The 24,600-nt window shown below is 37.6% G+C and overlaps 1 protein-coding gene across 2 annotated transcripts in view; it reads right to left on the bottom strand.

Moving 5' to 3' along the window:
• The window catches only part of LRRK2 (leucine-rich repeat kinase 2), a 127,984-nt gene that overhangs the window by 92,099 nt on the left and 11,285 nt on the right, over nt 1-24,600 (bottom strand). The window contains exons 5-13 of one of the 2 annotated variants that reach the window (XM_005881685.2): nt 21,790-21,924; nt 19,098-19,232; nt 16,396-16,527; nt 13,372-13,491; nt 12,758-12,900; nt 12,589-12,668; nt 10,731-10,837; nt 4,283-4,412; nt 1,474-1,598 (exon numbers count right to left, since the gene is read on the bottom strand). In XM_005881685.2, the coding sequence (XP_005881747.1) occupies nt 1,474-1,598; nt 4,283-4,412; nt 10,731-10,837; nt 12,589-12,668; nt 12,758-12,900; nt 13,372-13,491; nt 16,396-16,527; nt 19,098-19,232; nt 21,790-21,924 (1,107 nt within the window). The remainder of the gene's footprint in view (nt 1-1,473; nt 1,599-4,282; nt 4,413-10,730; nt 10,838-12,588; nt 12,669-12,757; nt 12,901-13,371; nt 13,492-16,395; nt 16,528-19,097; nt 19,233-21,789; nt 21,925-24,600) is intronic. The other variant, XM_014529570.1, reaches the window with a different exon arrangement.

The raw sequence follows: 24,600 nt of genomic DNA, 5'->3' as shown, positions 1-24,600 counted from the left end.
TATATTTAACCTCAAAACTACAGGGGTACTGATACCACAGTTACTAACAGATATATAGACCGGTATGATAGGTTATAGTATTGTACAGTAAGGTATGGTGCAGCATGGTGTGGTAGAGTGTCAATATGATATGGTAGCATAGAGTAAAGTAGATGATTAAGCCTTTACCTAATAGAGAAATGTATGGTAATGGTAGGTTTAGGAGGATTTCATTTCAAAAGGAAAAAAAAAACTGGGCTTCCAAAAAATTGGAAATTTTATAGAACCAAAAAAAGTAATATCCCTGACATCAACGATCGGAAAGTCATGCCAAATGTATCTCCTATGCCTTCATCCTCTCCTCCATCGCTGGGCCCCCACCATATCATCACCTGCAACCCTACATCCCTGTAACCAGGCTCTCCCCATGCCCCTCGCCCTGTACACCACTGTGCTATTGTTATAAACTGCAGATCTGGTCATGACACAACAAGCTTAACCACCTTTAATAAGGTAGAACTGACTTCCACGAATAAAGCACAAGTTTCTCAGTGTTGCATTCAAGGCCCTACACTTCCAGGCCTGTGTCTGTCCTTCCACACTTGCCCTCAGGCACTGCTCTCCTCTACCGCAGATCACATGGTGCACTTTCTCCTTCTGCTTGAAATGTCCTTCCTGACCTTTCTACCAGGTCAGCCCTGCTCACCCTTCCACTGCAACATCACAGTCTCTGACCTACTCCTTTGCATACATTCTTTATGCCTCCATCAAGCAGGATCGTAACCTTTATACAAAGGTCTATAACAGCTCCTCTCCCACTGTCTGAAAATTCATTATTTACATGTACCTCTGAGCTCCTAAAATAGTACAATTATGCTTCTAAAATAGTACACTTATCTTTCATACCCTGTAGCCATCACAATGTTTAGAACATGAGGCACTTAATAAATATGTGTTGAATGAATGGAGGAGCAGATGTTTTGAATGGACTCTGAAAGACAAACAGGTCATAATAGATGTAAGTAGGAGGTAGAAGGGGGAGGAGACGGGAGCTATTAGGGTTAATGAGTAAAAATCACATGGTTCTGTTTGAGAAAGATTAATTCAGCAACAGAATAAAAGGTATAAAAAGAGCCAAGAGAAGAAGCGTGAAAATTAGTTAGCTATTTTTATAGTTCAGACAAAAACAAAACAAAAATAACTTGGACTCAGTGATGACAACAGAAATAGAAAAGACTTATTAAAGACCGATACTCTTCTTGGAAATACTTGCACTGTATTTCTTGTGTAAATAAGTTATTGAACTTTCTTATTAAATTTCCTTATACATTAATCTGTTCCACATCATTTTCCTTTATTTTGGATTAGTGGAAAGAATCGCATTCGTTAGGCAGAAAATGGCCCTTTAATTTTTGCCTAGAAAGTTCATACTCGTAAGAAGACAAAAATCCATTTAAATTGCTATCTCTTCCCACAGTCAATTATGTAGCTTACCTGGAAGCATAAAATGTAAAATGGCTCGAAGTGCCTCCAGCTGCACTGACAATGATGTCCCGTGACTTTTCATAACTGTTATTATTTTGGGGGCCACTGCTGACATTACATCCAGGGAAATGTTACTAGAGATACAAGATTGAAATGCTTATTAAAAATACAAACTGATTTCCTTGTACAAGCACCAATTTGAAACAAGTGCATGGAAACAGAACCAATACATTCTATCAGAAAAGGATATCTGAAAATGCAGTTGAATTCAGTGATATGAGCATGCATAATTTTAATTATTCTTTCATTAAACTTGAACCTCAAGAAGTTGAATTCACAGTCACCTGGGCATTCTTTTATTCCCTTTCAAATACTAACAACTCCCATATGAGCGCCACATGGGTTACTGGCAACAACCCTGAAAAGTAGAAGTTATTAGCCCCATTTTCCAGATGAAGAACTTAAGCTGATAGAGGTTAAATATCAAGGTCCTATCACTAGAAGGTGACAAAGCCAGGGCTGGAAGGTAAACTCACCTGACCCTCAAGGTAAGGGCTCTACATTATACTGCACGCCTCTTCTAGAAAAACAGCACCAGACTCCTTATATCGTTTTCTAATTAGTTTTATTTGCATTAAAGTCTTGATTTCTTTAAGGCACTTTAACTATTCTTTCTTAATTTTATTTTTTACTAGAGGCCCAATGCACGAAAATTTGTGCAAGAGTAGGCCTTCCTTTCCCCGGCTGCTGACACCGGTTTCCCTCTGGCACCAGGGACCTGGGCTGGCTTCCCTCTGGCCCCGGCTTCGTCAGGAAGGACGTCTGGAAGATGTCCGGTCTAATTAGCACATTACCTTTTTATTATTATAGATTTTCAATTACAGTTTTCATTTAATATTATTTTATATTAATAAGCATAAACTTTACAAATTAAAGTGGTCCCCTCGATATTTCAAATACCCACCTGGCCCCATACATAGTTATTACAATATTATTGATTATATTCCCTATGCTGGACCTTACATCCCATGACTAGTTTGTAACTACCAATTTGTACCTCTTCATCACTTCACCTTTGTGCCCCCGTCCCCCATCGCCCCTCCCCTCTGGCAACCAGCAATCTGTTCTCTGTACCTATGAGTCTGTTTGTGTTTTGATTGTTTGTTTGTTTTGTTCTTTAGATTTCACATATAAGTGAAATCATATGGTATCTGTCTTTCTCTGTCTGTCTTATTTCACTTAGCATCATACCCTAGTCTATGTCCACCCATGGTGGTGCAGATGGTAAAATTTCATTCTTTTTTATGGCCAAGTAGTATTCAATAAGAACCATATCCTCACTTTGCATGGTTCTATGGTCATTGAAATACAGTCCCTCTTTTCCACTTTAAAGTTCCAGTTTAAACACATCCCCTCTTTGTACCCTCCCTCATTTGGCAATCCCAGCTGGGTTCTTACCACTATGCCTCTTACACATCACTGCCATTGCATTATCACACAGTATGTGATTATCTGTTGACATATCAGTCTCCCCAACTACACAGTGAATTTTCAGCACAGGTGTGTTGTCAGTTAACTCTGAATCTCCAGGACTGGAATTGTATGCATATTATATGTGAGCAAATAGCCAGAAACACGAATTGCCCAGAATCTACAAAATCTTAAACTGTAGGTTAACTCCACTGTGTTTTCACCTCATTTATAAAGATTCACACACTTGCAGGACCATAAAAATCACTATCTATGATAAACTTCATTTAAATATTCAAGAGCAACTTTTAAATAAGAGAAATTCAACTCAAAGATATGGCATATATAAACACAAATAGATTAGCTGGGCTGATGAAGAAAACAATGTAATCCTATTCCTTTTACATCTATAGATGTGCTACATACAATTCCTCATGCTGTATGCATTCCATTTATTCATATTTAATAACAGTATTAATAATAATTATGATTTATTGAGTGCTTATTCCACCAGGAATTATCCTAATCCCTTTCTTTAAATTAATTCATTTAATTCTTACACTCTAAACGTACAACTGATGAGGTTATTGTTATACCTCTTTACTAATGAGGCACCTGAAATTTAGAGGCAAAACAGTTGGCTCAGATTAGAAGGAAAACCAGGACACGAAATCGGTTTTTACTGCAACATCTGTGCCATGCAGTTTTCCTATTATGCATGACAGTGTTCTATACAGCCTATTTTTGTTTGAAATTTACTCAGACTATGACAAAGTTCCCTCACATTCTTTGGCATAAATGTAAAAAGGCCCTGAGCATATCCTGTAGCCCCATCACCCACCCCCAGCTCTGGTCTCTGCTGTGCCTCTAACCAGCCAGGTAGTCTTGACATCTCTGGACTTGGACTAGCTGTGAATAAAAGTTTCCCAGCTAAGGAATAAACAGGAAGAGAAGACAAAGGTAATTTAAATGAAGGAACAACCATAAAAGTTAGTTGTGAAAAATCAACAATTAGAAGCCATATCCTGATCGGAACTTTTATACCTTTCATACACAGTAATTTGAAAAACTATTTAAGGTTATGTGCTATATAATTGCTACTTTGAAAAATGTAGTCAACACTAAGCATGAAGCACAGATGCAAACCTTTAACATATTTCTACAATCTCTACCATCCCTTTCAATATTCAGGTAAGTCTATGATATCTTGATATGATATTATATTACACAATGTTTCAATTATCAAATGCCTTATTTTTCTTTTCATTCTTAGAAATATGCTTGAAATATTTATATTCTACCTGGTCCAATATTACATATTCTGCATAAGTTTATGAATCTATATTACCTTCCTTCAAAAAGATGATTCAGCATTTTGCAGCCACTTTCAGCCACTTCAGGGGAGTGTAGATGCCTCTTCATCAAATCCAGCACGTTCAGGTAGATTCCTTTTGACAACAGGATTTTTCTGAAATTAACTACAAGATTTTTAAATGTTACTTGTAGAAATGAATATACATAGACTACTAAAGAGTCCAAAATCAGAGGAAAGTATATATACAAGTTTATATGTAATTTATATTTCATTGACAACTTTACAATCATTAATATTTGCTTCATTATAATATATACTATTTCCAATGGTTTTTCATTTATGAACCATTTGTGGAGGTTTTAATTTTAAAAGTTTTATTCACCGAGTAGATGGCTACCAATGTAATCACCATACCCTCGGCCATGTGAAAAGAGTGTTTTTGCAGAATGTTTTAAATTATTGCCCTCCAAAGTAAGGTTGAAAGTTAAGTTTCATTCGAATATTTAAAATAATTTCATGAAATAACTGTATTTATATAGAGCTAAGACTCACTAGGTAATACTAGACACTAGTGATCTGGGAAAAGTTACAGGTGTGTGGAGATATTGACCATCCTCTCTCTGCCCTTGAGGGACCATAAGGTGGGGCCAGAGACTGGAACCAGACTGGGATGCCTTGAGCTACCTTCTCCATTTGCCCTAGTGGACTGTACAAACATTTTCATATCTATGTGTGCCTTCATAGGCGAAGTAATGGAAAGCCCTGATATAGACCGTAATAATTACTTATTTTCACAAGACTTAAGAAACACATAGATATGCTTTACAGCTAATTTTACATTACATGTAAATAACCATATCCCAACAATAATGATTACAGAATAATTTTCCTCTTCCAATAAACTTTCTTCACTAAATACAAATCCAATGTCTTAAAGTCTCCATATAAAGATAAATTGTTTTGAAACCTCTCTAAAAATATTAATTCCATCATTATACAGTATAATTCAATACTTTGAAAGCAGTAGAAAATGAAACTTACAACATTTTAACTTATGTGCTTTTTAAAAAATGAGTTATCAATCTCAAATTGGGAAAGGAAAAAAAGAGGACAAAACTCAAAAGTAAGTGGAAGTGATATACACATTCTAAATTACTGCCAAAGCCTGAAAAACTCATACCTTTCAAAGACATCTAAAATATCACACATTAAAATGTGGTAAGACCTTGGTTCTTTCACTTGGTTACATCAGAAGTTTTAATAACCCCTCCTAAAGTGGTTAAAGTCTAACCAAGGAGACACTTTAAAATATAGAAGTTATTCTAGACAAGCAGTTTGCACATGTTAAGGGTGCCTCAGAATCACCTGTGAGTCTGTTAAAACATAGATTGACTGGGTCCCAACTCCAGAATTTATGATTCAGTAGGTCCATATAGGCGTCTAGAATTTACATTTTTTAACAAGTTCCCTGACAATGTTCCTGGTCCAGAGACCACACTTTAAGAACCACTATCTTGGACACTAACTCAATTTGAGACTTGAAAATTGAGAACAGAAATTTCATGAAACACTAGACCTAGAGAAGAAATTTCATCATAGAGTCACTTTATAGTTTACAGAACACTTTGTACATTTTATCTCATTTACCAACTATCTACATAATATTCTTGACTTCATTCCATTTTAGTGATAAATTATCTGCTTTAAAAGACCATTAGCAAGAGGCAACTCCCTTCAGGGCTTTACTTCAATAGTCACCTTCTTTCATGGCTGCCTAGTCTCAATTTCATCTCCTCTGACCCCTAACACATTTCCTCCAAAAAACTGTTTTGTTTTTTTTCTTAGCTACCGGGCATATCAGATATTTTTGTTTAGTCTTATTATCTCTCTTCCCCACTACAGTTTAAGCTCCATGAGCCTGAGATTTCTATTAAATTGTTTTATCCCAAGTGCCTAAGGCATGGGGTGGTACATAACAGGACCTCAATAATTAATTAATTAATTAATTAATTAAAAATGAAAACATATGTCACTACGTTTGATTCTTTGCCTTAAGACCACAATGGCAGAGTCTAATGGACTGGCTGCCAACCCAGTCATATTTCTAGAAAACCACAGCCAGCCCTGCATATTCAATGTTCTCAAGTGTATTTCAAGGAGAAGTTGCCCACGAAGGCTGGTGAGCGAGCTGCTCAATGCCTTAATGTTCTCCTTAGGCAGAACTCCAAGGATGATTCAAAGGGATCTGTGGGCAGTTTACCTGGCAGGTGGCCAAGAGCAAAGAAGTAAGGAACCAGAAAGAGCAGAAAACTGGTTCTGAACAAAAATATCAAGGTCCACTTCAAATGGAACTGATCTCCTGACACCCTAATAAAGGAGCAGGCCAAATCTCACAGGTCATGATTGTTTTGTTGACATATCAATGATGGCGATTTCTAGGTAAAGAATTACAGCACCGACGCAATGTTGTTTGTGCATGGCACTCCACGCAATGACAGCCCAGTGTGGCCCTTACTTTCAGGAGCGAGATCCCTGTCCAGGCTCTGTGCGGAACAAGCTGGGATTCGAGAAGAGCAATGCCTTTTCTTACCACTCCTGCTCCGTTATTATCCCCGCAGACACCCCCTGTCTCCCTGCAAGGACTCCTGCCATCCCAAGCCTTTTATTCAAGTGCCATCAGAGAGGTGGAGTGAGAAAGGAAGAAAAGGAAGAACAAACGCTTTTTCCTCTGGATTTCACTTCCATAACAGCATAAGAAAACATGCAAGAGGTAGTTTCTTGATTCCTTTCACTAAACACAGGTTCTCTAGTACACTGGTCCCTGTCTCAGGTTTTCAGTATTTTCCTCTGTTTTTCTTTCTCCAAAAATATCCTGCAAGAGCTGTCAACTCCCAATGCCTTTATAGTAAGTTCTCTCCCAAGATTTTCGGGCAGTATTTCCTGTTCATGAGAGCTGAAACCTAAATGGGCTGAATCTCATTTCTAAACCTGAAGAGCCTTTCCAAAGTTATAACAGCCATTTTTTTTCTCTTCTTAATAATATAAGCTGTAAGATTTAATATGAGAAAGACTATTTTCCAAAAAAAATTTATAATGAACAATTTTACCAAATTTTAAAATGATGAATACCTCTTTACCCATTGCATTTATAAAAAGATTTCCTAAGAAAATAACAGGAACAGTGTATAAAGCAAAATGAAAAAGACTGACAATTTAGTGTTTATTATAGGTCCTCACAAAAAATCCCACCAGACACAAGCTGAAAGTCCATCAACAATAAACTGGTTCCACAGAGAACCAAGATGGCAGTGTAGGCAAATGCCTGTACTCACTGCCTCCCACAACCACATCCAAATTACAACTAAAATACAGAACCACCGGAAAGCTGGCTGAATGGAAGTCCTACAAAAAAAGAAGTAAAGAAGAAAGCACACTGAGACTGGTACGAGGTGCAGAGGCATGGAACAGGCTGGGCCGGCACCCACATGTGCCGCTTTTTTAATCAGAAGGGAGATCGTCTCTGCAGAGGCCGCCCAGAGGAGCAAGGGGTCCCAGCCCCACACCAGATGCCCAGCCCAGGGTCCAAGAACTGGGAAAAGAAGTCCCCGTAACTACCAGTGCAGATTGGGGCTCAGTGACACAGAGGCTACTGGAGACTCAGCTGCTCCTCTTAAAATACTGGCACCACAATCTGAACTTACAAGGTCCTGCTTCCTCTGAGCTCCAGTGCTGGGCAAGGCTGGGGGACCCAGACACATACAAGGAGAAACTGGACTGTATGACAGCAGGGCAGGAACTCGGGGGCAGCTTTCTCCCAGACAGAGGTGCTCACAGAAGTCATTGTTCCTATGCTGGGACCTTCCAGGTCACAGTGCTGACTGGCAACCATTTCTGTTTGCTCCACTCTAGTGATTCCCTAAGACCCTGACTCATCCAATTTACAACCCCACCTAAGCCTTATGCAGCTGCTTTTGCATATGAATGGCCTGTCCTTACTCAGGCAAAATCTCTCAAACAAGCTGCAGCTGGGTCATGGAACCCCAAACCTATCAATAAAAGGCCCAAGGCTGGCACCAGAACCAGCCTGCCTTGCTTCACTGCTGGGCCTCATCTGGGCACTTCCAAACCCAATAAAAAGAGGAGGAATTTGCAGATCTCTCTGTAGCTCCTGTTGGGTGACCACAGGCAGTGGTTGACTTTACACTTCCCTGGAGACCCAAGAGCCAGTGTACCCAGTGGTCAGTGTCAGACCATACTAGATTATAACTCTACACATCCATAAGCGACACACTCAAGGGGCAGACTCTGAACACCAAAGCCCCATTGAAGCATGTCCTGCTTCATAAGGGTGTCTCCTGCACAGCAGCTCTTCCACTGTAGTCACAGATGGTCCCCACAGCCAACTGGCCTGGAGGTCAATTCCTCCCAGTGACACCAACAGCAATTAAGGCTCAACTACAACAAGACTGTGCACACAGCACACAAAGGGGTGCACATAGAGCAAGCATGTCAAACTCATGGCCAGCGGGCTGCGAGTTTGACATGCTTGACCTAGAGCCATGGTCAGCAAACCGCAGCTTGCAAGCAACATGCGGCTCTTTGGCCCCTTGAGTGTGGCTCTTCCACAAAATACCACGTGAAGGAGTGCACGTACAGTGCAGTTGAAACTTCGTGGCCCATGCACAGAAGTCGGTATTTTGTGGAAGAGCACATGTGGCTCGCGAACCGCGGTTTGCCGAGCCGCAGTTTGCCGACCACTGACCTAGAGTGTCTACCTCAGGTGATGGGGAGGCTGAGCCATGGGGGCCTATAGGACACCTACCACATAACACCACTCTGTCAACTTAAGGAGACTTAGCAGCTCTATCCAATACATAGAAACAAACACAGGGAAGCAGCCAAAATGCAGAGACAAAGAAATATGTCACAAATAAAAGAAATAGAAACTACTGGATATAGAGTTCAAAACCAAGGTTATAAGGTTACTCAACAATCTTCTAGAAACCTCCAAGGGACTTAGTGAGACTTTCAAAGATCTTAGTGAGAATGCCAAAAAAAAAAAAAAAATAGAAAAAGACCAGTCAAAAATTAAGCATACACAAACTTAAATAAAGAATAATATACAGGGATTCAATAGTAGACTAGTGAAGAAGCAAAAAACACCCAACCGGAAAAGCAAAATGAAAAAAGAATCCAAAAATACGAAGATAGTGTAAGGAGCCTCTGGGACAGCTTCAAGCGTACCAACATCCGAATTATGGGGGTGCCAGAAGAAGAGAGAGGGCAAGATATTGAAAACCTATTTGAAGAAATAATGACAGAAAACTTCCCCTACCTGGTGAAAGAAATAGACTTACAAGTCCAGGAAGCACAGAGAACCCCAAAAAAGAGGACCACACCAAGCCACATTATAATTAAAATCCCAAGGGCTAAAGACAAAGTGAGATTCTTAAAAGCAGCAAGAGAAAAGCAGTTAGTTCCCTACAGGGACTGCCCACACAACTGTCAGCTGTTTTCTCAACAGAAACTATGCAGGCCAGAAGGGAATGGCAAGAAATATTCAAAGTGATGAATAACAAGGACCTAGCAAAGCCATCATTTAGAATTGAAAGTCAGATAAAGAGCTTCACAAACAAGAAAAAGCTAAAAGAGTTCATTACCACCAAACCAGTATTATATGAAATATTGAAGAGTATTTTTTAAGAAGAGGAAGAAGAAAAAGGTGAAGATAAAAAATATCAACAACAAAATGGCAACAAATACATATGTATCAACAATTGAATCTAAAAATCAAACAAATAAGAAATCTAATAAACAGAATAAACTGGTGAATAAAATAGAATCATTGGCATGGAAATGGAACAGACTGATGATTCTCAAAGGAAAGGGAGGGGGGCGGGAAGAGATTAAACAAAGATCTTATATGAATATATGCATTACCTATGGACACAGACAATAGAGTGGGGAATGCCTGGGGCGGGGTAGGGCAGAAACCGGGTTGAGGGGAGCTATGGGGGGAAGAAAGAGGGACATCTGTAATAACCTCAACATTAAAGATATTTTAAAAAAGAAACTGGTTCATAAAATAGAATATAGGCATACATCGGAAAACTATCCAGGCATTAAAAAATGAAAATGTAAGGATTTATATTTATCAACACAAAAAAATGTACACTTTGTCTGTATAAGAGTATATGATCCCATTTCTGCAAAAAAAATGAAATATTTTGTCTATATCATGTGTGAGTACATACAGAGAAGTCCAGAAGAAACACATCAAAGTATTTATTTTCTTCATTTTTTACCTATATATCAGATATGTATATATAGAGAGAGAGATGTATAATATACATGATGCATGTATATACTTACTATCTATATCAGATATATACATACGAAATTTTTAACAATGTGTTGCTTTTATAATGTAAAAAACACAAAATGTGTTTCTTTTTATTAAAAACGATGGTGTACCCCTTACCATTTTGTTCTAGGAGAGTGCACAAAGCGTTCGCAGATGCCTGAAAGACTTCTTTTGACGAAGAATGCATCAGCATGGAAAGCATCACTTCCCGATGAGCTGGGAACCTTGCACAAATTCAACCACAGTGTTAATCTTTCCAATCATGATCCCAAATATTCACTTCTCTACTCTCTCTAACAAAATACAAGGGCATCTACATATTTTATATCACTTCCACTTACAAGAGTGAATTATGAGTAAACAGTTTTATATGTATTTAAAAGTTAGATTTAAATCCATTAAATGCTAATAAATTAGTATTTCTGTCTTCAAAGTTGATAAGCAGTAGAGGGGGGAAAAGACTTAGCAAATCTATGAAGAAGTGGTTAGATTTAAAAGAGAAAGATAGCCTGGCTGGCGTGGCTCAGTGGTTGAGCGTCGACCTATGAGCCAGGAGGTCAAGGTTCGATTCCCGGTCAGGGCATATGCGTGGGTGGCATGCTTGATCTCCAATAGGGGGCATGCACGAGGCAGCTAATCAATGATTCTCTCTCATCATTGATGTTTCTATCTCTCTCTCCCTCTCCAAAATCAATCTATATATATATATATATATATACACACACACACACACACACACACACACACATAATAAAAAGGATAAAATGAGAAAAAGGATATAATGGAAGCAAGAAAGGAAAAACAAAAAATTGTGAGTTTTTGAAATGCAGAGCACAGACGTTTTCTTTTAACAATGTATTTATTTTAAAGATTCCTATGGCTATTGACAAATCAGTGTGCTATGAAGTGAAATTTATAACTGCAACATGAATCTACTTTACCCAAACCTCTTGAAAATATTGCTCAAGGTGAATTGGGATTACCATTTCCTTTCAAAATAGAGATGTTTAATTAAATAGCAAGTGTGTTATTAATTTTATTCTAATTGGCAGTGGGTCACTATGCAAACGGGCTATAAGGAATGGATATTACTATTTAAGTTTCCAAGATAAGTCATTTAAATACTGAGAGCAAACAGCACAAATGTAAGCAGCTGCCACAAGACATGGGTGTGGCCCTGATACAAATCCGATATACACAGATCTCCTGTTTACAGTTTATATCTTTGGAAAGAAGGCCCATCTTACAAGGCTTGAATAGCATTCCCATAGAAAGCCTCCTCAAGAGGTATCAGCTACAAATAATGCTCCCAGGAGAAGGCAGGTCAACACTGCAACCTCAAGTAGAGAATCACTACAGGAGGCTTCTAAACACATTTAACTCCTGATAGTGACAACCTGCTGGCTAGTCACTGCAACAGAAAAGGCCACAGGTGACTGCGATTTCTATCACCTGAGACTATTTAAAATGGCATTATTTAAAATATATATTTTTGTTGATCTCAGAAAAGAAGGGAGAGGGAGAGAGAGATAGAAACATCAATATTGAGAGAGAATCATTGATCGGCTGCCTCCTGCACGCCCTCTACTGGGGATCGAGCCTGCAACTTGGGCACGCGCTCTTACAAGGAATCTGACAACGAACTCCTGGATGCTCAATCCCTGAGCCACGCCAGTCAGGCTAAAATGGCATTTTTAAATGAACAGTCATAAAATTATAAGGTTCTTTCTTGATGATTCATAGTTTACTGAATGACTCTTGACTCCAAATGTCACAGTAATAACTCAAACACACAACCTTTTACTAATTCCTGAAGGCAATGGATTCACAATATTATATATCCACTACTATTTTGTGAAGGGACTTAAAACATAGGTGCCTATATCAAAAATCTAACAATTAAATTTTCAGTTATGGTATTTTATATGCATTGATTAGAAATATAACTAAAACATATAAAATCAAAACAACTGACTGGCCATCTTCATCTCCAATCTTCTCGTGCAAACTGTTCTGGTACATAAGGAGATTGTTTAAGGCCCAGCAGGCAGCCTCCTGGATTAGGGGAGGGGGAAAAAAACTTGTCAAAACATAAATCATTGAACAAACAATTTTGAATAGCTATAATATTTATGGAGTCCAACCTGCACATGCTTGTTCTTTCTATGCCAAGTTAGGGCTTTGTAACAGGCTTTTAGCCAAAACAATTTCTCTTCTTCCTCATCATCTTCATTCTCCTCATTTTCATTCTTTTCCTCTAAGTCTTGATTTAAAAAAATGGTCTCAGCTTGAAAAGAACATAAATATATGTCTTACTTACAGTTTGAACAACCAGCTCTAAGTCCATATTTTGAAACAAAATAAACATAGTGAGGTATTCATTAGTAGCGGCTTTGGTTAATTATAAAGAACTTTTTAATAATATATCACACACCTCATGACACTGCTATCCCATCTAGCTAATTGGCCAAATGAGGAAGAGGAAATCAAACAAAACTAATGGACTGGAGGAAGACTAGTGAAGATCAGCTGCCCCATAACAAAGTCAAATCAAAGATGTACCGATGTATGAACTTGGGAAATGTTAATCCCCTTGAAAGTATCCTCTACTGGAAAATGAATTACATTAGGACAGAAAGGGCACTTAATGGGTCCTTCTCTACATATGACTTTCTTGTTATGATGTTATCTTGTTATAATTTGAATAGTCAGGATCAAATGTACCTGTAAGAATTTCCTTTTTAGTAAAGTTACTTACTGAGGAGCGCTAAACAGCTGAGCCCTGCGATTTGCAACGTTGCATTCTCTGAATACCGCTGCACAGCTTGCACCACAAACTCATGCACCTCGTTTAATACCAGGATATTAAAAAAATTACCTGAAAGTTAAGTGAAATATTAGATGTATTCTCACTCATTGAACTTAAATTAACTTTAATTATGTAACAGTATTTAAATCAGTAAATTTAAGTAGTGAATAGTTTAATGACATTAAAACATACATTTACCTTAATTAAAATAGCTTAATATGATGGGATTAAGTTTTAAAAATTTATTTCATGCAGTCATTCAATAATCTTACGTAGGCAATGGAACTGACTGGGCAAAATAATATGTTTGGGTGATATTAACTTTGTGTTCTTTGACTCCCTCTCATGCCATCATTATATGAAAACAATGAGGTGTCTGTTATACATGGCTCTACAATATTCATTGTACATAATAGTTTAATTTTCCTGTCTTCTGAAAGATGGGGGGGGGGTTAAGGTCCTCCCTTGTCATTAAATGCTTTTGCTGAAACATCCTTCTTTCGCTTAAAGGAATACTGCTAAGAAAATCCATTGGCACACTTATTATTACTTGATCTTGTCTGTGGAAATCCTAGAAGAAAACCAAGCAAATATTTCAACAACTTTAACCCAACCCAGAAGAAGTCCCACACCTTTTTACACTCATTCTTCCAAGAATCAACACATCATTCAAAAAAATCTAAATCCTGAAGAGGAAAAAATAAATGATATTCCCGAAAGATGTGCCTCTTTCCATTCAGCTTGTTTGTAATTCACTAACCGTTGCCAGGTTTCCTTCTGGAAGTAAGAATGGCACTCCTATTTAGCCATAAGCATAATTAAATGATCCCTGAGAAACAAAGCCAGAATTGGAAAAGATCCTACATAATAAAACACCTAAAACACACTAAAGAGCAATCAGTGCTTTCAAAATCAAAAGGTAGTTTTACTAGGCATAGCTCTTCGTTACCAATACCCTCATATGTTCTGCCTCTTCCAGATGCACCCACTATGCAGACATGCTCCCAGCCCTTAGTGATCTCTGGTCTTGGAGTCATTTTAAAAAGATGCTCTTCTACTTTTATCCATTTACCTAAACTTGGTTCTTCTCCCTACTATTATTCCCTTGCCACTGCCAGCTCTGTGACTGGGCAAATACCAGTAAGACTGGCACCGTCTTATTTTCAGATAATTTCTATAAAAATACATAGTAAATTGTATAAGGCTTTTAATGCATTAAATCCCTAATTAGATTACATAATTTGACAAAATGCTAAGTATGTATATCTTGACTTTGATTTTTTATTTTAATTATGAAGAGAAAGTTTTATCCAGCTTCTTTTGAAACAATAACAGGAACAATAAATTCTCTAGTTTTTAAATGGAACACATAATAAACCTGTTGAGAAATCAATGAGAGAGAAAAATACATCCTTATCTGAAGATAAATTTGATGGCTCTTTATTTTCAAAAAGTTACAGAACAACACAAAGCTTAGTGATGTGCTATTTTTACTTGTTCATTTAATTTCAACAGCATAATGCTGAGCACCCTTCATGTGCCATGACAGACCTATTTGGTAAGCAAGTACCATTGCCCTACGCCCAACAATGAAACCACTTCCTCTGATTCATTACCAGGGATTAAGGTGAACTCAGATTTGTAATATAAGTGGAGCAAGCTGTAACTTGACTGTAGTAAATTGCAGAACATGAAATAGAGGACTGTATGTTAGTATGGTACTCAATTGTCTATTTTAAGAAGTGAACAGTGGAATTACATTAAAATGCTCTCAAATATCACGTAGCAAGATCTTCATGAAGATTATGACCTTCATGAAACATAATAAATAAAATCTCACCTGATAAAAAACAATAAACTAGTAAATGGCTACTACATCTTAGAAGAAATGCTTTTGTTTAGGGGATGCAGAAATCCCAGCTCGCAGCCTGATTTCACCACGTATTCACTACATGATCTTGGGTGGCACACACAGACTTGCTGAACTGGGTCCTCATCTGTTGGTATGGCGATGTGGTAACATGTCTTAATATTTGAACTTTTATTTCATAGTTTCCAAAGTCATTTCTTATATATAATATTGTTGTTTTATTGATCCTTTAAATGATCCTGGAAGATGGGTTGGGGAGGAGTGGGGCAGGGAGGTTCAACAGGAAGTTGAAACAAGGACTGTGAGGTGAAGGGAAATGGACTAGCCAGGGTAGCCTTGTAGGAAAGTATGGGTCACTCGGATCAATGGACTAGCCCCGGACTCTCTCCAAGGTAGGGTAGCTCGACCAGAGTCCCCCACATCCAGCTGGGACCTTAAAACGATTCTGAAGTGCTCCTGTGCCCTAACTCCTGCAAGTCCTGAGGATCTGTAACTTAGATCTTCAGTATTTGCAGAGATTAAGCTCAGTCAGAGATGCTCACAAGCATACAGGAAAACAAGACTGCGACAGACTGGCAGCACAGAAGCACTAAGGTTAAACTCCCAAGAACTTCTTATATTGGAATTCTCAGATACAAAACACATGATAGCTATGGATTAATGATTAAAGAAAACCAAAAAATATTTCAACACAAAATTCTGGATAGTGTTAACCTCTGTAGAGAAAGCAGAGGAAGAAAGAGCCCAGAGTAGCTTTTATCAACCTGGCAATGTACTAACATCCAAGTTGGTTGGAGAGTCCTTTTGCCTTGTGCTTCACATTTTCTGCATATTATTCTTATTCTTTATACGTGTCAACTATTTACATAGCGATACTTTAAATATCAAACTAACAATAAGACTTCTCTTACATTACCCACATCTATTTTTGCCACTCCTTTTAAAATTCCTCCTAAGCATGACAGGACAGTTTACAATTTTACAGTATTTCCATCTAATGTATGTCAGTATGTTACTTTTCCATCAACATAAAACATACATATGCTATATATACTTACATCATAGAGACTGTGATAATAAATGAACCAAGAATTATAACTCACCTAATGTAAGTCTATGGAGCAAGCAGCAACTCACTTCTTGAATTTTTTCATTGACAGGGAATGCTTTCATGGCTTCTACCACAATGTTGTAACACCTGACGTTGCCACTCATGAGGACTTCAACATTGTTGCCTAAATTTAGAGAAATCCTAATCATCATTAAGGTAAGAATTTTCCCTCGTAAATGCACATACAAAGACTTATTACTGTAAATCTATGGCAGCATAATGGCTACATTTCCAAATTTGAATACCATGTTTTGTCAAATAGCTATAAAAATACTATGCTGTTCATTGCAAATATAATAGGATTTAGAATTCATCTCTAGCATTAAAGGAAAGTTGCTTTATTCCTGTTTCTTGGCTTAAAAACTTAAACAAGATAAAGGGAAAATTGAGAGTGTTTTTATATAAGTATAAAAATATAATGCCTTGGCCATAAATTTTCCAATAAGTGAATTTAGGGCCTATTCCCTAATGAGGCACTAGTATATCAGATAAAGGCTTTTAATTGTTCCTTTTCCTCAAATCAACAAAAGAAAAATGAAGATTCCATTCCATAATTAAACAGCTAAAGTCAGCTATGAACAATTTTCTGTCCATTCCAGAAGGGCAGCAGAACAGCCAGTGTGCGAGGCAACAAAATCAAGCTTTCTGAAGGCCACAGATAGATGATGAAAAGGATGGGGGTCGGGGAGGAGAGGCATCATACTAAACTATATGACTAAGGGACAAACACTGGTGAACCAGAAAGGAAGGAAAGAATCCACTGGGAAAGGCAGTTAATTAACAGAGAGAGGGAGTGTGCGAGCAGAACCTTTATGGAGAAAACTACATGGCTGAATGAAATGTTGACTATTATTAAAACAAACAAGCAAAAAAGATGTTTCCAAAGTATTTTTATTTTTTTAGCATAGCCAAACTAACCATTTTCCTTAAAAATATATATTTTATGTTTAAGTTGTACTAAAAATATTACATATAGAAAAACATGTTAAAATGAAAGAAAAATGGCCTCTTAAAACAATTTTCTGCATTTACTCAGAATAGCAGACATGATTTTCTCTATGACTCAATGGTAAATGTCTTCCAAGTACCATCAGTGTTCAAAACACTGACTTTTTAAATTTGCTACTTTCTTTGACCTTTACATTATGAATCAACACATTTTTCCTGGGGTTATGGCAGATGTGGGTGGGAAACACTGCATTTCAAAAGCAGCCAGCCCCAAATCTATAATAATAAAAGCATAATATGCTAGTCAGACCGGATGTCCTTCCGGACGAAGCTGGGACTGTGAGGGAAGCCCAGGTTCTGGGTGCCAGAGGGAAGTCGGTGCCAGCAGCTGGGGGAAGGAAGGTCTACTCTTGTATGAATTTTGTGCATCGGGCCTCTGGTAAATAAATAAATGTATAAATATAGCCAAGGAAAAGTAAAATTAAGAATATATTCAGTTTGACAGTGGATGACTCAGAGAAATCTAAAAGTATGTCCATTATCTATTATTGCTCAGCCCCATCTACTTCCAAGTGGTTAATTTCCTAGGGATAAAAAAATGATAGATTTTAAAACCATCACAAAGAAAGGGCTTTCTTTCACAAGGGACCTGGGTTTTTACTGAAGTCTAACACCTGCAGATTTCCATGTCTGAAACCATGCGTGCATATTTATGTAAAATACCATTTATGTGAAATACAAATTAGGTAATAATATGGTCAATATTTTTATAACACATTACATAACAGGGACTATTCTGCATTTTTCACATCATTTAACCCATTTAATCTCATGTGAAGATGAAAGTATTACTAGATAAATGCATGTGTATGTCCTGGATAACCCCTCCCAGGTAATACCTGAAATACAAAATGTTCATGCACTTATAAAAGTAACAGAATCTGAAGCATTATCTGAACCCATTGACAATCACTGGTAGCATCCACAGCAGATTAATTTTTTATCTGTACTTTTTTGTGATTTCAAAACATGCTAAACAAGATCACAACAAAGTTTAAACTCCTTCCTGTGGCTGCTTGGGTCCTTTAAGATCTTGCTATATCTCTGTCTCATCCACTGACTCTTATCAAGCCCTGCCACCACCTCCATTAAATGACACCCAAACACACACTTGGGGCTGTGCATGTGCATACACACACATGCATGCACACACACTTACACACTCTGAAACACACAGTTTACTGAGCTACTTTTATCTTCTTAAATGCACTGTGCTCTCTCTTGCTCTGGCATCTTTATACTTATCATGCCCCCTCTCTGGGCCACTTTGCCTACACTTCCACCTCCCTACACACAAAAAAGCTCTTCTCATCATTCAAGTCTTTGTTGAAAGATCATGCCTCATGCCCTGTTTGTTCTTCTAATCCGACGTACTTCAGCCAACTCTTGCCTTATAATACATCACAGTCACCTATATACTTATCTGTATCTCCCATGGTACTATGGGCTCCAAAAAGGCAAGAAATACGTTTATATTTTCTATTAACAGTTTTCCCCATACCAAGCCCAAAGCCAGCTCCATTACAGTATCAATAAATAAAAAACAATTAAATGAATAAATAAATGAATGGGTTCAGCATCCACAAGTTTCTAAATAATAAAAATATTTTTAAAACACACTCAGGAAAAAGATATATTATAATTGTTCACACACACAAAAAGAAATCATGTATATAGGCTACTTACAAGGACTTGCTAGGGAATGTAAACAGCGCAGTACGTAAAGCACAATTTCCTCCTCATCTTTAAAGTTTTTTAAAGCAGTTAGCAATATCATATAATCTTTATTCTCGACAAATTCAGTCAGTTGCTCCTCTGAAACTGAAAAATGAAAGGCAAAATACTGAAAAATCTTAAAGATGACATGAAATTTTTAATTACTCAAAAATATAATATTCATGATAGTTGTGCGAGACACAATAAATACAATAGAGATATGTTTATATATATCAGCAAAAAGCCCTTCCTAAAATTTTTTTAAATATATTTTCATTGATTTCAGAGAGGAAGGAAGAGAGAAAGAGATAGAAACATCCATGATGAGAGAGAATCATGGACCGGCTGCCTCCTGCAAGTCCCCGACTGGGGATCGAGCCCACAACCCGGGCATGTGCCCTTGACCGGAATTGAACCTGGGACCCCCCCAGCTCACAGGCCGACACTCTATCCACTAAGCCAAACCGGCCAGGGCCCTTCCTAAAATTTTATAGTGGGGAAAGAGCTATTGAGATTGAAATAGTTTTGTTTTGACCTATATTAGTTTCTCCGTGATTTGAAATGTAAAAGTGTTAGTCATCAGTTCTCAGAAAAACAAAATTATTTACAGTTACATTTGGGGTATTTGGGAGAATCCTGACCAATGACTAATAAAGATAACCTATGGGAAGTAAACATACCACAATACTGAAAAGGGAGTGGTTAACTGTAACTGTTGAAGGACAGATCAGCTAAATCTATCATTTCAAGAGGAATGAATGTTAGCAAATGACAAGTAATTAGACTTTCAAACACTGTCTTAATGGTCTTGATTTCATCAGCGATCAAAAATTATCATTAATTTTCATAATAAAAGTCTCTTGATCAAGCCAATGAGTTCCATTTAGAGTTGTTTTATTGGATGGGAACTTCAAACACATGTACAAAAATCTGATTTATCCAGACTGAGCAAAGCACTGGCAAAAATGTTAGAAAATGCAGCACTCTTCATGATCAGTATTACTTTTTGTTTTTCAGCTTTTTACCAATAGCCCATATAATATAATGTGAAATTAGGTTCTTCTAATAAGTATCATGAACCTTTCATTTTGTGGAGCAACTTCCACAGCATACTTTCAAATTTTGAAAAGTAACTTTCCAGGTGCCACTAAGTCCTGGAGATACTCCTCGGAAAATTTAGCAATTTTCCTACTCTACATTGACAACCATAATACTGTCAGCACTGTCGAACTTTCTACTGAATAAGATCTTGACATTCCCTGGTGCTTCTCCAAATGTCATGGATGGGTCCCACATGCTGGTGAGTGTGATGTTAGCCCTTCTTCCCTGAGGAAGACTATGCCCCTAACACAGAAGATTGGAGGCCCTGTAAGACAATAAAACCTCAAACTGTACTTTGCCCAATTCTTAGCAAGAGCCTCGTTGCAAGATAAAACATTTATAGAAGACAGCCCAAAAGACATGCAGTTCTTCCATTCATTACAGCAAATTCTTCTCCCCAAGCATGATCATCTAGCAGGCCCATGCTGTCTGACTCTTGACAGAGTGTCTTTCACTGAAATACATTTTGTATTCCTTGCATATTGTGTGTACTTTATCATCTCATCCAAGGAAACCTTTGGGATGATTTCTCAGGTCTCTCATGAGACCCATTGCCTGTCCTCATAAATAAGATTCCTTTTATCTCAAGTAAATTTATAACCAATGATGTTTACCTCTTTTCTTTGCAAGATAGGAAGCAAAGAGCCAAATTTCTGGTCCAATACTTTGCAAATGCACAGGACCTGAGGTAGGTAGTAAATTTAACCTATCATTTTCTTATCATTTTCCCTTCACCCATTTCCTCATCATTTTTTTCTCTAGTGTGTATAAATATCTATACGCTGTTTAAAGTCCTTCCGGAATGAGATGGAATTCAACAGTATAAGGTGATCTATCCTATGCCTGGAGCTGCCAGACACTAGAGTGGTAAACTGATAAGGACACAGGGCCCACATAAATTATTCTCATCCTAAACCCCCAGCACAGTCAGCTCTCATAATGATGCAAAAGCTGCTCTCAAAATATAGTGGTAAATTGAACTGCAATGGTGGCAGCTAGCTGTGTGCCCTCAGGCAGGTTGCTCATTTCACCTGATCCATTTCCCCATCCAGCCAGTGAAAGCATGAAAGGATCCGAACAACTCTAAAATTACATGATAATTTCTGTTATCAATCTCAGTGCCATCTGATAAAAAAACATATTGGGCTTTTTCCTAAGGGGCACTTTGTAAACCTCCTGCGTCTGTAATGCAGAGCTGTTACCAATTTCTAAAATCTCCGGTGATGACTCAACATCATAAACCCAAATTTAACCTATGCTTGTCTTCAGTTTTATTTTTTCTTTCTTAACACCTACACATTTGGTTTGCAAAGTGAACCTTATGTCTTGTTAAGCAATGGAAGAAAGTGTACTATGATTACATAATTTATAGCCCATGAATAAAATTCATTCCACAAAAGCAAGCAATATTTCTGAATGAACACCATTACTTATCCAAGACTGACAACGCACCTCTTAATAAATAGTACATACCTTCTTGGTATCATAATTATGTTCTACTTTTTCCATTATAAACCTCTTTTTCTTATATAAAAATAAAGAATTTGACATATTAAAATACCTCTCTCAAATAGCACATGTAAAGCTTTGCATCCAAGTTTCTGGACCTCGTCATTGGCTGAAAACTTTTTCATGGCATCAAAAATTAATAAGAAAATATCGCTTTCTTCATCCAATATCAGCAAAGTGATTTTACCTATAATGAAGAGAACAATATGTCCCAAGTAAACAGCTGCTTTAACATTTAATGTGTTAATTTTAACATGAGGACTACAAATGGTTTGTGGGCTTTTTATTTTTGATAAACCACGAAATTGCCCCAGATGTTAGACCTATCAAGCTCTATATACCTGTAGCCAAGACATCTTGCCTTCAATTCCTGAAACATATTTCTATCTGCCTCTTAGACAACACTATTTGAATATCCCAAACATAGGCTACTCCTGTTCCCTATCTTCATCAATGATATCATCACCCAATAGTTACCCAAGAGAGAAACCACCGGGTCATCTTCCTTCTTCACATTCTCTTCATATTCTCTGCCCAACCAAACAATCAACTCATTACCAAGTCCTTTGAATCTATCTGCTAAATATCTTGAAAATTCCTTATGATCTAGGCCCCTCCATGCCTATTGTGTTCAGGACCTCATCATCTCTCACCTGGAATGCAAACACAATTGCTTAATTGCTGGGCCTGGCCCAAATTTCTACTTAATTTATTCCTTGAACGATATTTCTAATACTTTCTATTGAATAAGATCTTAACATCCTCTGGTACTTCTTCTTATGTCATGCGATGTTTTGAAACAGAAATAGAAATAGACATATAGAGTTTCAACTATAAACCTACAGAACCAAGGAACTAATAATTCAATTATGTCATGCATAGTGGCCCTTTAAAGAATTATCTTACCTTATCAAAGGGAAGGTATTCAGTAAACCTCTTGCTGAAACTGTCGAAGGCCTTATCATACCCTTCAGTCTGACAAACAAGACTCTTCACAAACTGGCTGCTGGCTGCTTTATTTCATAAGCCCCATGTCTCTCCATGCATTGCTGATTCGAAACATGCTAAACTCCTTACTGATGACTAAACATTTTCTTTGATATCCCTCTGCACTTGCACTAGTTCCTTGCCCTTTCCCACCACCAACATGCTCCTACCATAATTCAAGAAATAACACCAACAATACCTATTCTGTCAATGAAAACAGTAGTCCTGGAATGAAAGCGGTGGCAGTAGTAGCAAACCCTGTATAGTACATAGCATGTTGGATACGGGTTGAAGCACTTCCTGCTACCATGTGTAAATCCACCACAGCCCCACAAGGTAGGGGCAATCCCCATTTGAGAGATAAGAAAACTGAAGAAACTTGAGAGGTAAATCAGCCGAGTGACTTTGCCCAAGGTCCAACAACTAATAAGAGGCAGGGCTGGATTAAACTTGTTCCTGTCCATGGTCTTAACTTCTACAAATGAGTTCAGCTGCTCTCTTCTCTGTATTCCGATGCTGGTTTTCTTCATATCCATGTTGTAGTACTTTTCTTAATAAATTGAAATTATTTATTTAAATACCCTTGATGCCTCTACCTGTGCTGTCCGTTCGGTACCCACTAAGCACATCTAGCTTTTCAACTCTAAATTAATTAAAATTAAATAAAATTAAAATTCAGTTTCTCACATTCTAGATGTTCAACAGCGACCACATATGGCCATGATATCGCAAAGTATAGATATTCAACATTTCCTTCATTTCAAAATGTAATACTGGACAGTGGTGCTGAGCTGTCCAATATTTCTATGTTGTAGGAATCCTGCCTTATCTCTCTTGCAGTTCTCCAGCACAAAGGAAGTACCCAGTAACTATTAAATCAACTAACTAATAAGCCCAACAATAAAAATGATTCATAAATTAACCTTCAATAAGTATCTGGGATAAACTTCAAAACACATTAAAAACTTGCCTTACAGGGCAAAATTATGAAAGTTATGTGGAAGAAATTAAATTGACTAGTCTTTTCAAAACACATGGCTGCACACACTGCTATATAGTCCAGTGTTGGTAGATTTTTTAAATACATAAACCCTCAGCAGCTTCCTGTCCACTGCCAAATAGAGAATGACCCCTCTCCCCTCAAAAAGAAAAAAAAGCTCCCAAGGATGAGTTTAAAATAAATCATGGCTGAGATTCGTTAGAAGGTTCCATTATACATTTTAATAAAAGGTTGTGGTGAAGTGGTGAGTACATTCTGGCCTTTCCTCTCCCTCTTCCCTTGTACTCTGATCTTTACCTTCTTTGTTCCTTTCTCTCTCCTTTTGGGTCCTCATGACTAAGGGAGTCCGACCCGTGGGTCCAGCCCCTATGGTGCTATCCTCATAGACCTCTCAACTCTGCCCATGCTGCTCTCCTGACCTAAAGTACCCTCCACCACTCAGAAGGAAATGCCTCCCTACCCTTCCTGATTCGCTTTCCTGTACACAGCTTTTCTTCTGAGAACCTTCTATCAGAGCAGGCATCCATCGCAGCAATGAGCACAACTATTTCAAAATATCAAGAATCTTTGTGTTCTGATCCGGACAGAAGTTTCCTCAGGGAAAGAACCTGACATGTGGAACCAGCCCCTAATTCTGTTACTTAAGGGATGAGGCAACCTCTCTGTGCTTCAGTGTTCCTTTCCTAGAAAAATTAGATAAAGCACCTATCTCAAGAGATGTTTTGAGGATTATGTTTTTAAAGCCATGTGAAGTATTTTACAAGTGAAGCATGACATCTATCAAGCACTCTAAGAAGTAATGCTATATATTTTTAAAATATTACTATTATGTCATATTTTAAAAATATATATTATATTAAATTAATTATATTATAT

Source organism: Myotis brandtii, unplaced genomic scaffold, assembly GCF_000412655.1.
Source record: "Myotis brandtii unplaced genomic scaffold, ASM41265v1 scaffold686, whole genome shotgun sequence".
Lineage (NCBI taxonomy): Eukaryota > Metazoa > Chordata > Mammalia > Chiroptera > Vespertilionidae > Myotis > Myotis brandtii.
The sequence above is the reverse complement of the archived record's forward strand: the minus strand, read 5'-3'. Positions and strand labels throughout refer to the sequence as shown.